This window comes from Leptodactylus fuscus, chromosome 2, assembly GCF_031893055.1.
Source record: "Leptodactylus fuscus isolate aLepFus1 chromosome 2, aLepFus1.hap2, whole genome shotgun sequence".
Classification (NCBI taxonomy): Eukaryota; Metazoa; Chordata; class Amphibia; order Anura; family Leptodactylidae; genus Leptodactylus; species Leptodactylus fuscus.
Window position 1 is genome coordinate 225,971,831 of NC_134266.1, and position 17,969 is coordinate 225,989,799.

General features: G+C 40.4%; 1 protein-coding gene across 4 annotated transcripts in view; it reads right to left on the minus strand.

The window, feature by feature from the left end:
• LRP1 (LDL receptor related protein 1) overlaps positions 1-17,969 on the minus strand; it is a 222,721-nt gene that overhangs the window by 102,677 nt on the left and 102,075 nt on the right. For all 4 annotated transcript variants that reach the window (XM_075265731.1, XM_075265730.1, XM_075265729.1 and 1 more), the window contains exons 7-8: positions 5,746-5,908; positions 275-497 (exon numbers count right to left, since the gene is read on the minus strand). In XM_075265731.1, coding sequence (XP_075121832.1) covers positions 275-497; positions 5,746-5,908 — 386 coding nt within the window. The remainder of the gene's footprint in view (positions 1-274; positions 498-5,745; positions 5,909-17,969) is intronic.

Consider the following 17,969-nt stretch of genomic DNA (forward strand, 5'->3'; position numbering starts at 1 on the left):
ATAAAATGAACAGATGGATAACAGACTGCTACTGACAAAAAACAAAAACATACCAGTCACGCGATGGTGCCATCTTTACAGCGATACAACAGCTGAAATTAAACCCGTGAAAATATGTGCAGGTTACTAGCAAGACCAATGTTTTAGTACTGTAATAGGTTTTGTGAAGGGGGGGAAAATCTGTACTTTCTATTAAAGGAAAACTAATTGTGAATGAATCTATGGAACGCCTCCGCTTTTCCGAAAGTTGTAAAACAACACAACACTCACTTACCAGTAGTCCCTGAATAATCGTGTGCCTGTTTTTGCCTTCATAGTCCACCACTTCAATATAATCGAGATATGCATCTGCCCAATAAACCAAGCGATTCACCAGATCTAAGGTGATACCATGTGGGAAAACAATCTTGCTGTCCACCAGCTTTGTTCTGTTGTGGCCATCCATATCGCACCGTTCCACCTTTGGGATCTGTCCGTAATCCGTGAAAAATACCTTCCTGTAAAATGAAAGTCCTTATAAATTTCCTCTGCAAACATCAATTTATTAAGTGTAATGTAAATTATTCTTATATTCCGGGAAACAGTCAAGTCGAAGCACAGTAACGCTATAGGTTGCATAGGTTCAAACCACAAAATTGTAGCCTCTGACATGGAAAGTGCATAAATACATAATAAATGACAGTAAATACATAGGATGATGTCTGATGGCTTTAGGAAGTCTATCTATCAAGCGATGGAGCGGGCATCAGTGTTCTCAGCTGGTGTTAATTACATGCCCATTAATCTAATTGCAATCCATCATAGTCCGTAATATACTGCCAGAGAAAGGCAATACACAATCTTAATGAAGAGGAAAATAAGTCACGCTCTGGTGGGGATTAATATTCATGGAATACTACAACCCAGAAGAAAACCGGAGGCCTATTCCCCCGAAGTGTTTGGAAGGAGAACCCAAGTAGGTTTTGACAGGTCAACTAAGGCTTGGTTCCACATTTACGTACATTGTCAATTTCATAAGATCCGATGACAATAATAGTAGACCACGCAGCACTCTTCTGTTCAACAACACAATTTACATCACAATGGAACCCCCCTGTACCCTTTTGTACATTCAGATGAAAAAAAGAGTCTAAGACATTATTTCTGGACTGAAAGAAGTACAAGTGTACGTCATGAAATATGTGTCACATTTTGTAAACCCACAGATCATTTGTGTAACTATCCAAAAGATCTAGCATTTTCTGTAAAGTTACAATGGAAGCAGGAAGATAAGATAATCCTTTAATACTCCCACCGTGGGGAAATTTCAGTGTGTTACAGCAGCATAGTAATACAGATACAGGGTAATAACAAGTAATATATTACAGAAGTAGACACACACATGCTGAGAAAAAGAAGATATACTAGGAGTCCGTAGCAGCGGAGTAAGAGAAGAAAGAAGGAAGATTTCAGGGTCATTTAGTTCTCTGTGCGGAGTGGTCTTCACTTGGTCTGATGTAGCCTGATCACGGTTTGAAGGAAGGATCTCCAATAGAGCTCCTTCTCACACTTGGGGTGTAACAGTCGGTCACTTACAGTGTTGCCAAGTGCCGTCAAGGTCTCATACACGGGGTGGGATTTATTCTCCCGCATGGAGCTCACCATGGACAATATCATTCTGTCACCCACCACCTGTACTGTGTCTAGGGGGCTCCTCAGGATAGAGCTGGCCCTTCTGATCAGTTTGTCGAGTCTGTTTTTGTCCCTGGTTGATATACAGCTCCACCAGCAGGATACACCGAAAAAATGGCTGATGCTACCACAGAGTTGAAAAAGGCCCTAAGAAGTGGCCCCTGGACTCCAAAGGCCCTCAGCCTCCTGAGCATGTAGAGTCTGCTGTGACCCTTTCTGTGCAGCATATCCAGGTGATCAGCCCAGTCCAGTTTATTATTGAAGAGCGCACCCAGGTACTTATAGGTCCTGACTATCTCAATGAAAGTCCCTTGATCGCCACTGGGATCGGAGCACTTCTCCGTTTACTAAAGTCCACCATAATCTCCTTGGTCTTCCCAGTATTAATCCTGAGGTGGTTCTGCTGGCACCATTCAATAAAATCCCGGTTTAAGTTTCTGTATTCCCTATCGTCACCATCAGTGATGAGGCCTACTATTGCAGAGTCCACAGAAGAAAACTCTGCAGAATTTCTGTGAAAAGTGCTGTGGGAAAAACCACGATGCAGTATGTGGGGCCTTAGCCTAAAGGGGCATACAGGGACTATGATATTGAACTCCATTTCCTCTTTGCAGGCCAATGACATCACTTCCATTGATACTGCAGTTGAGTGCCATTCATATGAAAGGGCCTAATCTGTAATACTAAGCACTGCCCCCATACAATGTTGGTGAATAGTAAAGGGGCCACAGTGATCAATATCATAGTTCAGGAATACCTCTAACTATGGCCAAAATAAGCCTAAAAACCCGAGCAATTACTAACATATGTAGATTGCTAACATTAGTCCTACAACCAGTATGAAACACTTAAGGGTTAATGCAGACAATAAGTGGAATAGTCTATGAACATCACATTATTGTATGCATAGGAACATTCTCCATCTGCGACTAAAGTGTCAATGAATATAAAATAGGCTCTAATAATTGGTAATAAGCGGGAAAGTAAGGTCACAACCTATGGTCGGCCAAGTGTAAAAGCCATCAGAGTGACATGTGGCATTAGCCTACCCTAGTAAATGGTATGGAAAGACTTCACGGAAATTAATCATGGTTTTTCTTAGCTATAAAAAAAAAAAAAAGATTTCCAAGACTTTGGGAAAACAAAGATCCGGCTTTATCAATGCCATTCAGCTGGCACAGCAATGTATCAGGACAGATTTCTCCTACATACTTTAATGTAATCTTACGATAATCTACGTGGCCAAAGTTTTATTGCAAAATATAACTAGTTCTAGAGAAGACAAAGCATTACAAAAATGAGTAAAAACACTGAAAAATACCAGACACGATGTAAGATTTTACTTCACAACATTGCTGTGCAGTTAATCGAGAAGAAAATGACCCCGAGCACTCAGATATTATGGGCAGTGCCCCCATCGGGGACCCTCCTAACCACTTGTTCAAGACTGCTGAACTGTAAAGCTGTGCGGAGAGAGTGAAGAATGGCAGCACAACAAGTGTATGATATGATAGCTCCGGTGAAGCGGAAGCTCTTTGCACCGTACTGACAGCTATTGCTTCTGTGTCACATAACCGGACTACCATTATTATTATTTATTTTAATTCCAGGGCATTGTAGTTATGAAAAATGGTTTAAGAAGACGACAGCAGGCACTAAGTGAGGACCTTGCTCACCGGGACTTACAATCACAAAAAAGGTGGTGAAGGCGGCAAGAAAGTGCAGTAAAAGTTGTTCATAGGATTGTGGATTTTCAGGCTACTTTCCAAGGTTTCCAAAATGGAGGAAGGTCTGATGTGTTGGGATAATGAGTCCATTAGTATGGGGAATGAACTAGAGACATCTGAAAGATGGTTACATGAAGAGCAGACAAGAATAGAGCAAAGGGGAACATCAGCGGTTACATGTATGGAGATATCGGGAGATTAGGTCACAGATGTATGAAGGCTACAGGTTTAGGACTTTTGGGTTATTGTATTTATTTTGAACCAGGTTCGCTGGGCAATGACTAGCCAGTAAAGGGACTGGCATAAGGGAAAGATAAGATAATCTTTTAATAGTCCCACAGTGGGGAAATTTCAGAGGCAGCGGACAAACAAGGGGAGATGCAGATTAATTGGGAAGCCGAGTTGATGGTAGAATGGAAGGATTCAAGATGGGGGGCCATGGAGAAGGATGCTATAGTACCCTAAACAAGAGACGATGAGGGTATGCTATAACAATTTTGTCTCAAAGCTAAGGTAAAAGTGAATTTGAGAAATGTTTTTTTTTAGAGGCAAGTGGTAAGGGGCTGGAATCCATGGTCAGAGTGGCAAAGTCAAAGGGTGCACCGATGCAGCAACTTGCAAGATAGAGGAAAACATGTAGCCATTAACAGTGATTCATAGTTTTAGTGGAGGGGATGAGTAAAAACACCAAGGACTCTGTAGTATAAACACTCACACAAGGTTTACAAAAAGTTTATAAAAAAGCACTGGCGTTGGGAGTATTAGGTTCCTCTTGTTATTGTGCAAAGCGTAATAAAAGCAGCAAGACCACCAGATGTTTTCTTGTGAAGCAAAATTATGGAACATCTTTACCCAGATTGGAGAAGTACAGAAGAAATAAAAAGTATGACTAATGGCATTAAGAATATATTTTGCAGAACCTGTACTTTCAAGTCATGTACACTGACAAATCTGCTTTCATATACTATGTAATAACTAGGGAAGCGATGCACTTGACTTTGCTGAAAAGCCGCCTTATTCTATTATCTTTGGTAAATGTATTTCTTGTTATCATTTGCCATTTTAATTGGAGTCTTACCTGAACCCAGGATAATAACCCAGCCCTGCACATAACGTAGTGTCACCTCTATCAGTGGGGCTGGGATGATTTGTGGAGTTCTGGTGACAGATCTCCTGTAACGGGAAATCTACCACCACCAAAACCTCTTCTAAGTCACTTATAAGCTATTTCTGGGGCTGCTGCAAGAAAATTGCAGCAGCCCCAGACAACTGTATGTAAATACTTTGTTCAGTGCACCAATTTTGGTCTGTGGTCACCAGCCAGTGCCAACTCTAGCAAAGATTGACAAGCCTCAATCTTGTGTAACCACAGGTAAAAACCGATGCTCCAGAAGCCTCTGACACAATGCAGGTAACCCAAACATTGCAAAACTAATAGCATATGGACAAAGGTATGTTCACTGTGTGACCAATGGCCCCTACAACAACATACAAATGGTTTAGAAGCAAATTTGGTGGTGGTAGACTCCCTTTATGTATTGGCAACTTTTAGCACAGATAGAGGGTTCTGTAAGGCAAATTATTGGGAACATTAGGGGGCAGAGCATTCACATTTCATGACTGTTTCATGTTCTTTTCCAAACAGACAGAGATCAGATTTCTCAATAAGTATATTTTTTTCCTAACAACAAATGCTAGACAGTTTTGAATAGGAAATGTTGCAAATGGTCAAGCTGTGAATGACCAAAAGGCAAAAAGAAGAAGTGAAAAAATTAGGTCATTTTAAGAGCGGATCCAAAACAATTGCTCAATGCTACAAAAATGATTTCTCAAGAATAGATATCTTTTTTGTAACCCTATGTAGCTCAGTTTTCATGAAAATCAGCCGAAAAGTTCTTTACAAGTCCTCTCCTGTGGGCTTCGACCTCTGCTTAGAGAACCACCATCCAGCCCAGCTTGAGTGACATCATCCACTTTGTCTGCAGTTGGGGACAGTTATCTGGAGTGGAGGGTGAAGCCCCAGCAGCAGAAGACGCATCCTTAAAGGACTTTTCATCTTATTTCATAAGAATAAAACACAGACTTTCATGAAAATAAATCTGCAATGGAGAATGAGAAAGGAATCCTTGGAAAGTGTACAAAGACTCCCTTTACTAAGGTTAGTATATAATATAGGAGAATCTCTTCTAAATCTCACAGATGTAAACATCAACTTGAACTTGACACCCATGTAGTAAGACCCAAAGAGGTGATGACCTATGAACCAAGATGCACTGCAATCCTTCACAACAATGAGCTGAGAATAAATGAGAGTATTTTCCTGAACCAATATGTCACAGTGCCTTACCCCACAGTTGGATCCAGAGCAATTCCCTTAGGATTATATAGTTCCCGGTCAAGAAGTGTGACGCAGGTGTCACCATTTTTATTGCAAACAAAGATTCGGTCATCGATGTCATCGACAAAGTAGAAGTTGCCCGTTAGCCAGTCTATGGCCATCTGTTCTACATCTGAAAGATAAAAGCCAAAATAGCAAGTTGTCAAATGCATATCTCTGCTTCATTTCATGTCCCACGCTGACAAGCTGCAGTGTTTATGTGCCCTTGGTAGTTTTACAAAGGATATGTATAGAAACATGAACATTTCCCATACTATGATGAAGAACGCAGAGTCGGCCATAACAAACCTACTGGGAAGAATTAAAGCATGAATTTTCCAGAATTATTTAATTCTTTGGTTTTTATGCCTTTGTTTTAAAAATCTTTAAAATTTCTAAATTTCTCAATTTTGATAAAAATGACAAATACATATGACATAAGTCTATACGTAACAAACACACCAGGAAAGGGAATTTTAGATGAAGAATTAAAAGAAAAAAAAAAAGTTGTAAATGCCACCAATTGCTTTTCCCACCTCGCCATACCAGACCCTACTGAGCTTGCAAACGAAGACGAAACCAATGAAAATCACTCTCAATACCACCGCACTGGCCTGAATTCCCTTGAACTGAATAGCAGGATCTTTAAGTTCATAAGGCCTGGTTTTTAGTAACTGGTTGTTTTTTTTTACTATTTTACACATCCTTCGCCTATCTGTGTCTTCATCAATCTCCCCTGGGGATTGTATTTCTTTTTACCATTCAACATATTTCTACCAAGTCTCCCTCAGTCCTCGCATCAAAAGATGAGTTTCTTTAAAGACTCTAGTCTAAAAGCTAAAAAGTCAACTTCTCTCTCCACACCATTACTAGTAAAAGTGGGCCACTGATTATTGTGAGCATGCTCTGTGATCTTTGGAGCAATTTCAGTGCAGGGAAGCGGAATAACAGAGAACTGAAATATTTGACGGGATTTTATTTTCTCATATTGACTGTATTTAAAAAATACACACTATTTAAAAAAAATTCTAAATACAAAGTTAATCTAAAATTGGCCATTTCACCAATCATTAGGAGAAGCAATGGTACTGTAATTCATATTACAGGGTCAGTGAAAGGATTCTCCAATCCAGTCATTTAGAGATTGAGGTATGAAAAACACTGACAGCGCCATTTCTGCCTCTTCTAGACTCAACTTGATACAGGTCTTGGAAGGATCACAGCATCACTTACTATACTGGATATATACCTACTACTCTTGAACAAATATGGACACTGATGCAAGTTTGTAGTCAAAGACCAATGGCCCATTCCAGGTGTTTTCCCATCCAGTGTGTGAGCACTGCCTGGAGCAGATCAGATAGTATGCAAATGCAGGTACACAATGGACCATAAGGTTAGATGTGTGTTTACATAGAGAGATAATAGACCTGACTTTATCAGAATCTGAGATAAGCTTCTGCAAGAGCAGTGTAATATAGTATGTGAACATAAATTCATAACAGTCGTGAAGCCATGTCATTTACCAGGATAAAAAGTAGCCTATGTTTAAACTGAGGTTACAAACTATTTGCCAAATTTCATCTAAATCCGTTCAGCCATTTTTTCATGTTCGAGGAATAAACATCCAAACTTTCACATTTATAATATTAGGATAATAATTATTAAATATTTTATTTGGAAGTTGGAGTTGGTAACTTTTTCCAGGTCCACCCAAAACTGGCTCTGGAGTCTCAACTCCGACTCCACATGAATGAAGAATCGATTATCCATGTCTGACTAGGGAAAGAGCTGCTGAGTTGTAGGTATTGTATGTATTCCTTGCAATACAGTGAATTTTTCCTCTAATTTTTAGCTACTTATACAACACTACTACAAGTTTGGGGCAAGTTTCTAAACTGGTCATGGGTGGTGCTACATAAATAAATTACTTTCACTGCATGCTCTGCGTATGTACGTACATAACAGATTCTGCTATGATCATGTAGGAATCTAAAAAGTATCTTAAAATAACAAATGACTGAAATAGGGCGGATTTCCCATAAACACCATGCAAGCACTTTTTTTTTTTTCTTTTTGTGAAAAGCTGGGAAACGAAACGAAAGAAACAAACAGAGCAAATGAAAAACAAGAGCAGACATAAAATAAGAACATAACTGGAAATACGTGGACTGGAGTAGGTTTCGTAACAAACACAGCAGCTTGCCTGTTCCACCCATGCTGACTCAGATGCACAAGAATTGCCATTTGACTAAGAAAGAAAGCAGCAAGTGCCAAGAAATTTATGATGGATTCCTATTCTTTATCCCGACTATGCAGCACATGTAGATAAAGCCAGCAACACAGAATACTTCACTGTGCACTAGAATACAGAATACACATCACCTGAACTGTATATCGCTAAAATGTCACATCCACCAACATAATCTTATCAGATCTATATATAGTCACACCATTCATCACACAATGGCGGTCCGTATTCACACAACAGGGCACTGGCTGTGCTGTAGCCATTGTATTAATGGCTTGCACGTGACACCATAGACATTAATGGGTCAATTCACATGACCGATTCACCAGTCCTTGCTACCAATCCGTTGAAATAGAACATGCCATTTCCACTGCATTGTCAGGAATCCCTTAAGAGATTCTAGTCTATGAGGGATCCATGAAAACAAGTTATCCTTGGGTGTACTTGTCCGGGAGAAGGTACTTTTCACAGCTGAGCGCACGACATGTTCGTGTGAACAAGCACCTAGGCATAGCCCGCATAAAAGCAGGTGCTAAAAGGAGAACTCAACCGCCTCAAGTTCCGGTCCATAATAACCCATGTGAACTTACCCTTAGATTCAGCTGACCCGAACCTATCTGGGGGGCTTGGTTGGTTCTGATGACAGACTACTATTAAGTATTGTTTTATCTTCAGGGAGATTGTAATGCTAGTGCATTACACATAATACATCCCAAAAGGAGGACTATACCGAATACAAGGAATGACAAAGTCCCTGACAAGTATCACTGGCAACCATGATAGTTGCAAAGACTGTAAAGCTGTGTGCATATAGTATATAGAAAAATACTTGTCCTCATAAAGGTGCTAGAAGAGGCCTGGTCTTTAGGAAGGATTTCACTACCAGCTGTCTAGAGACATCATATTCATAATATTATCATTATTATTATCATTATTATTAGCATCATCATCCTGACATTTGTGGAGTGACAATGCTTTGCAGTCCATCCACTGTCTGAGCATCTGGCATTAGTCCTATGTGAGCGGTGATGATAGTAAAGCCACCTGTTCGGAGAGTGCCCTATATATTAATGATGATATCCTCACAATACAATCTCATATAGAAGAAATATGATCCTACAGTACACTGCTACCATTAGATGTCCTTTCCGCTTGAGGCAATCCATTCTCTTGCCATGTATTTAACTATAGTGCCCATTCACAGTCTAAAGTTGATGAAAATGGACGGCTTCAGCCATAATGAAGAATCATTGCAGCCGACAGATGATACACTGTTATCACTGTGAAAGACGTTGGCCATGTTTGAAATTTTCAGATGAAAGCCCTTTATCCATGAGCGATCTTTCCTTGAATGAAGATTTCTATAAAGATCATTCGTCCCTTTGCAAAGACTAATGGAAAATGTATGGCCGTAACTGTGAGGGGGCATCTGCTGTCCGCCCAGTGGTTTCCATTCTAATCCCCAGAGAAACTGGATAGGGGACGGCTTGCTGGCGGTCAGTATTACCACCCAGTCATATGAATGGGTTTTTAAAGCAAACCGCCAGTGTCCGCCTGCAGCCTCTCTGCGGGGAAATCGTTTTTTGGGGGGGGTTTTTATGCCACAACCAGAAGATCCCATGAAGGACAAATTGTATTTTTTTTTCCAATCCACATTGAATCACAAAAGGTGGAAAGCTGTGGGGGTAAACCTGCAGCATGAATAGACATGCTGTAGGATGAAGGTTGTTGTATTTTCGATTTTGGTTGCAGCATATGGATGAGGTTTTGAGAACGGTCATCCATGGGTTGTTACTGTATACTGGAGCGGATTACCTCTGGTGAGTATGGGCTGCAGCTATTCCACTATAAGTACATGAAGTGTGAGCCTAAACTAAAGCTAGTATGTCAAGCTCATAGCACGCCATGCTTGTACTTACATTGGTAACCAAATGAGAACACTGACATTTCCTTGTAGACAATGATGGATTCTAATAGATCAAACAGATCCACTTATATAGTGATTCTTGACATATTCCATCATCTTAAACTATAGCAATTACAATTTCTCCATGTTTTCACTACAGCATAAGGGAAAGGACATATCTAAAGGCTAACAAAGCATAAACTTTCTCAGTAATCTAGAGCATTTGTTTTGGAAAAACTTCCATAGCATTTCCACATTAGCTGATGCCTGGGTGTGGGTTCAGGAATGCAGAGAGGTGGCGAGATGTGAGAAAGCTTTCCAAATTGAAGGCATATAAAATTGTTCTGTATGACAGATCGGATCAGCGGCCAAAATCTGTCAAAATGTTCTTTGTACTGAGCACACGTGTAAACAGGATGTGTGCATGGCAGCTCGAACATGCTAAGCCGGAGAAATCAAAGCTCAATGTGGCATGTACTCCTTCTGGGCAGAAGTATTGCTGTCATAAACCCATCATAGATCAAACGTGAAATACATTATTACAAGTCTTAATCTCCAGAAGTCAACACAGGGATTCCTTCCTCCTATCGGGTTTACTGAGAAAGAGGAGACACATGGCACAACATGGTATTTATGTGTACCAAAGAGGGAGAGGGCACAGCGCTGATAGTATAACCCACAATAGGGCAAGTGCAGTAGAAACATCTCAAAACAAACACTAGACTAAGCTCTGGAAGATATTTACAAGGCAGAGGTATACTTTTACCCATGGCTCAGAAACAAGGACTTTACAGACAAGCTTGGGGAAGCAGTGGTGCCCAAAATGTCATGGGTTAGGAAAATCCAAGCAGCTGTATATGGACAGCAGGCAGACAGGATACATGAAATTAAAGAGGAGAAAGATATTTCATGATAATATTTACTTAAGAAAGTAGTCCATCTTGTGATAAAAAAGGCAAAACAAAACAAAAAAAAAAAACTGTTCCTGAGTTTTTGCATTCCTTCTTTTCATCAGGAGCCCATATTGGGACTAAACTAGGCCTGAACTATCCTTAGGAAAAAAAAAAATAGCATAAACTGAATCCTAACTTTTTTTTTTTTTTTTTTTTTTTTTTAAGGGGTTAGGCCATGAAGTAAGAACGGGGGATTATTTCCCCACTGAAACCAGGCTGAATGTAAGAATGATTGGTGGTGGACAGCACTCGCATTCACTTCAACGGAAGCGCTGAAGATTGCAGAGTTCTTGAATCCGGTTGTCTGCAGCACTCCAAAAAAGTCCACCACTAGTCATTCCCACATTCAATCTGGCTGTGGCCATTGGATAGAGAATTCATAGTTGTTGTGGCATAATCCCTTTAAATGTTGAGTATATTATTAGCCTCTTAATGTGGAGTAATGCAGTGAAAGCTTAATGTAGAGTGTATGTAGCTGTCAGTCACCAAGTAGGACCACCCATTGGACCACTAAGCATGGAAAGTGCAAGGGTTAATGAATTTAAGGGTTAATAAAAAAATACAGTTATGAGAGAAGAACAAAGCCAGGGGCGCAGTCCTGTCAGTCAGTATAGTATACTAAGCAGAGAAGGAGCAAAGTAATACATTAATAAAACAATAGCTTGTACTGACCCTTTTCCCAAAAACCTATAAATCAAATCTGCTCAACTCCTTAAAGTTTCTTTAACATATTCCTGAATGCTTCAGAACAGCAAACTGCCAAAGCTTCTGCTTTTATAGAGCGGTTGTCCACACGCTTAATATCAATTGATCCAAGGGATTTAGCAGTAAAAGTACATGCATTTTTCACACACAACTTCTGAATTTTGACCTAGTTTTTGTTAAATAAGAAATGACAGTGTGTAATATGTCATATGTTGTTCCTCTGAGGTTGTATTTAACCAATGTAAGCCCTTCTAGGCCCTCATATCTTTTATGTCCTGATACATAAAACTATAGAATTCACAGAGGGCACAATCTGTGTTTCCCATGACTGTAGCTCATACATGTAACATGTGTTTGGTACAGTAGGGTGACAACCAATATGTCTGTTACTGAAACTTTTCCAGGTTTAATGGCAAACGTTATACTGCTGCTAAGACTAACAGCTCATGTCTGGCCGTGATACCGCAATCCACTGTCATTTTCATCGGCCTTCCTCTTAAATCATGATACGATAAGCGATGTCTGACCGTCCTGCTCGGAGATCATCAGTGTGAACACTCCCAAGGGAAAGCATAAGAAGTGAAACTGCCCAGTAGGAAACAAAGCCAAGAACATGTTGTACAAAAGCTGCGGTTGGAGCCGTATGACACACGCAGTCACATGTCCTTTATGTAACATGTTCTAATCGCTCTCTGGCCATCTGGGGTCAGACTTTCACAGACATCCCTAGAACGTGCAGAAATAGAACATAAAAACAGACAACATATTCACTAGGGAGGCACCAGGCTCTAATAAAAGGCTTGGAAATCGGGGTCACGTCCGGGTAGTCTGCATAAGTTTTACAGAAATGCATTGCCATCAGCCCAACAATATGTCACAACCTTCAGGGCTGCAATCCCCCTTCCCTGGGCCGAGTGATCACCGGCTTAATAGACGGCGCTCGCCTTAAGGTTTTCAGTTTCAGTGTTAAGCTGCTTTTCTGTTAAAGACAGATTATGGGGTCTAAAGGTAGAAAACAAGAGCGCAGTTCTTACAGACAGATTTCAGCAATGTGGACGGATTCCAAGAGGTCTGTAATTACTTCCATAATTAGGTGTCTGCCAGGACAGGAATATTCTAGATAACATACTCAATATATGCAAACAAACATGGTCTAGGAAGGAAATGAGGGCATTAAATGTAATCTACGGATATTGGACCGCCTTTATAATAGACACAAGCAAGACGCCACCTCGAAGAATGACCCAACTATCAACTTGTCAGGAAAACTTTGTTGACTCTCTCAGACAGTCTTTTGCAACGGTATCATGCCTTCCGCTAGTCTGTTGCAAAGTATAAGCACAATACATGAAGGAACTCCCTGGAATAAGAACATATAGGAAGAATAAAGCAAACAGGTCATGAGAATTGACTTCTTTTTAACTTGATCAGTGGGGTCAGTTACTGCAAAGGCCACATCCTACACTGTAGAAAGTGGTGATGTGAACAATGCTCTAAAAACAGTGTGGTATAAAATATCGAATGCCCTACCCTTCAGTTCACCCATAGCTTTGTAGTAGATATCCTCATTGACCTTGGCATAGAAAATGTCATACAAAAACAGATCACGATTTTCACATGTGGCGACACAATGTGGTTTTCTATTGCCGTTTTAGAGACACTTCCTAGATTTGCTTGACAAGACCTTGACAAAACCACAGTAATACCAGATGTATTAAGCACAGAGTGTTTTTCTGTACTGTCAGCTGCATCGCTCTTGGAGGGTGTGTATTTGGCCTAATACAAGACTTCTCAGCTCTCCTGTTTTACTAAATCAATAATGAAATAATCCAGAATCATCTTTTCTTAGAACTCAGCCTGCAAGTGCACAGGAAGCAGAATGGACATGTCCGATTTACCTATAGAGTTCTGTAATGTAGGCAAGGGCCACAAATGGGATTCGCAGCTAAAGGTACAGCATTGGCTGGCGGTTCTAGTGAACAGCATTGGTTGGCGGCTCTAGAGAACAGCATTGGCTGGCGGTTCTAGAGAACAGCCAGAGCACTTGTGGCTGTCTGTACAGTCATGGCCAAAAGTTTTGAGAATGACACAAATATTATATTTTCACATCATCTGCTGCCCTCTGGTTTTTATGTGTGTTTGTCAGATGGTTTTATCACATACAGAAATATAATTGCAATCATATTGAGTGTACATCATGTGATGTACAGTCCATGGTCATGTGATGGACACACAAGTGCACAGCTTGTTATAGTCACAGCACAGTAATCAGACATATGCATGGTAACGAGCTGTGCACCTGTGTGCTCATCACATGACCATGGACTGTACATCACATGACCATGGACTGATTTTTATCCACTGAGTGTAAGCAGAATGAATGAGAGCAAGCAGAGATCTAGAAAACTGAAGAATTGATACAGAAAGTATATTGGAAAATTGTGCAACTTTTTATTACACATTCAATAACATTTGTTTCTCAGTATTGGTCTGAAAGTGGCCAAGCCCTTTAAGTGAAATCATACAACTGATAATATACTACATTACTGACTCCCATGATCTTTCATTCACATAAGGATTACAGTAAATTTCACTTGTGTGCACAAGTAACTGAATGTCTCTTTTTTTTTTTGTCAAGCTAGAAAAAACTAGTATTCAAAAACACATAACATGGCCGTCATGTAATAAGCATCCCTCCAACTCTTAAGCTTTCCTTGCAACTGTGCTGGCTTCGGTAAGCAGATTTATTGTACAGAGTTTGCCTGTGTTACAAAGCAAACCCTTTATTCCCTAGAGGGTTAAAGAATTTTATCCCGGAAAGAATCTGATTTGGAAATTATGGCTAAATTCCTAGAGTTTAGCACCATGATGGGCTAGGGGTAATTATATGAATACTTATGAGGATCTAAGTATGTTACCAAGTGGATCAGAAGGTAATACTGAGGGAAATGTCAACAACTGTAAGAAAAAACATGTATCGTAATTAAATGAATACAGGCACGTTCAGATCATTGTATAAATGGCCATCTATGGTTATATACATCATTGATAACTGAGCCTTATGCGTAAAACTATTAGAAGAAGAAGATTGACGGCAGAAAAAGACCACATGTTCTATCTAGACTGCCCTTATATTATTATTTTATCTTATGATAGACATGTGTTTATCTCAGGCGTTCTTATATTCACTTACTGTAGATTTACCAACTACACCTGCTGGAAGTTTGTTCCGAGCCTCAACTACTCTTACAGTGACATAATATTATAGGACTTTGCTTCTGAACCTTATTAATACCTAGAACATAAATAAAGGTTTCAATCATGTCCGCCATTTCCCTTTCCTCACTTTTGGATTCCTGTTTACGTCTAGATTTTACGATATGGAGGGTAATTCACTATGATGTATACATATCCTACTCCTAAAATAATAATAATAATAATAATAATAATAATAATAATTAATAATAATATTATAAATGTGAAAGTTTGTGGGTTTTCATGTTTGTTCCTCAATCACACAAAAACAGCTGAACGGATTTGCATGAAATTTGCCACATACATAGATTGGAGCCCCGATTAAAACATAGGCTACTTTTTATCCCGGTAAATGTCATCACTACACGACTGCAGGGAAAGAATGTAGGTTCACACGACACTAAAGGACCTGTGATGACATCTTCACAGGTCCTTCAACCATTCTAGGACAGGATCATGCTAGGCAGCGGGCGGAGCTACACACTATTTTGTGGGCGGAGCTATATAGGATGAAGCTGGACAGTGTGAAAGCTGAAAGAAAATGGAGTCTCATGGAAGATCAGGAGACTACAGAATATGCAGTCTGTGTGTGGGCAAGAGGAGTATATCAGATGTAGAGTTTCAGTGAGTACGACGGGGAATTTGTTGTTCTGCCTCTGATGGGGAAGGGGGGAGAACTTTGGCACATTTCAGCAACATCCGTTCAGCCCTTTGTAACACAGAAGCTGCTCAGACAGTCACATAACAATACCCCTGTAAGCACAATTGCCCGATGTAGCAGAGCTTATGCAGCGCTGTAACACACCTCTGTAGGCTCTCCATATGCAAACATGTACATACAGCTGGGTATCCTACGCATATGCAGCGATGTAGCAGAGCTAAGATGCAGGAGCAGGCTGATTGAACTTTGGCACATTTCAGCAACATCCATTCAGCCCTTTGTAACACAGAAGCTGCTCAGACACTGACATAAGAACACCCCTATAATCCAAATGGCCAGATGTAGCAGAGCTTAAGCAGCGCTGTAGCACAGTTGATTTCATTATCCATATGCAGAGATGTACATACAACCGAGTATGGTTGATCAACCACAACAGCAATTGGCTAAATATAAGCGGCTCACTGCCAAACCAACCCGCAGACCAAGTCGCGCTGTTTTGTAATAAACAGGGTAAAAGTTTAGACTATAGCTAGCCATATACCTTAGATAGATAGCGATGAAATGCTTGCTCCGGTGACAGCTATTCCTTCCAAACCCCCATACATAATCTTTCCTTCTGCTCGGCCATGAGTATATATACTCTCAACAGGAAGAGGAGAATAAGCTGCTGCCAGACACCTCTGGTGCTAACATATCACCCATGGGGACAATGCATTGGGCATGACGAAATCCAACTGGACTGATTCCTTATTCTCCTGACAGTCAAGACACCCACATGAAGTTCCACCGAAACCAGCAGCTTCACACATACATATCTAATGTGTATGTCCATCTTAAGGGAAGTCTACCACCACCTCTTCTAAACCTCTTATGTGCTCTTGTAGGGTCAGTGACAGTGAAAATACCTTTTTTTTTTGTGTCAAACAGCAATCTTTCTGCTGAGAAAATGAACTTCATACACAAATGAGTTGTGCACCCCAAACATAATCGGACCTGCCAGAGCGCCCACCTTCACCTGTGGCTGCCATATACTGGAACCTGTCAATCTTTACATTATGGGGAGACGATAGGTGAAGAAGGGTGCACTGGCAAAAGCGCCAATACCCCAAAATACACCAAACAGCTGGATTTTCTCAGCAGCAAGCCTGCTATTAGACACAAAAAGGTAAATTCACTACGTCACTAACAGACCCTTCAGTATCATATAAGTAGCTTATCTTGGTGGCTGGGATAGGAGGAGAAATGTCTGATCATGAAAACAGGGTCTAAGAGTCCCGCCTGAATATTCCATATGAATGGAGCCCATGCAGACACTACTTTGTTTACCTCTATCAGGCTGCAGGGATGGAGAATTCTGGCAATCCCATAAAAATACCAGAAATGAAGAATTGCTGTTATAGAAGATTAGATGTCACATGTGGGATCCAACTGAGCACCATGGAACAGTGTCGCAGAATGGCGGCGATCGCAAATAAATACTGTGTGTGACCACTTGGGGTTTCAGCAAGAAGTTTCCCAGTGAAAGAGCTGTGCCTATAAGGAGTGCGGAGTGTAATGTCTTCCGCTGCCGATAATACTTAATCTTTTAATTAAAACTACAACCACGGTAATTGAAAATGAAATTACATTTCAAGGACGAGGTTACATTTATCTGCTCCTTCACAATTTACCATTCTGAACCAAAGAAGCTTGTACAACAAGACACAGACGTCTTTCTACGCTAAAACGTGCACGCCATTATCACAAAATGTGACAGATAGGAAGTGCTGAGGTTTAAAGGAATTTATCATTACTTATTTTTATTTATTAAAACCAAATAGCAAAATTGATCACTTTTTCTGATAGAAGATTGTTTATTCTATTTTCTACACATGGTTATGGTGGCTGCCATCTTGCTTGAGGTTCTCCTCCTTTCTGATAACAGATTTAATGATATACTTCACAGCAGAGTTATGGCCATAGGGAGCAATAGTCTGGAGCCGACTCACTGAGGTCTTTAGGAGAGCGTTCTAGACATGATCCGTGCCGGGAGTGAAGTAGTGAAGCTGTGATATCATCTACCGTCAGTGCTGGATGCAATGATGGGTTAGAGGTGTTATCTATTGGAAGTGTTATCTTCTATTGTAATCCTGCCTTAGAGAATTGGCAAATTACTATATTATTAGACTAAGGCTCGATTCACATCTGTGCCCGTCTCCATAGGGGCATTGCGTTCCTCTCTCCATATTTGTCACACTTTTCAGGTAGAATCTAAACGGAAATCACATGGACCCCATTATAGTCTATGGGGTCCACGTGTTTCCTAAGGTAACCCCTTTTTTACGCAGATTAGGTTTCTGTTTGGGGGGGGGCAGTTGCTCAGATCTGAACCAAGCCTCACATAGTTGTAAATATGCAATCTGTACTTCTCAGCCCCAGCTCAGACATTAGGAATGAACTGTTGCAATTACATCTTAAAGGGGT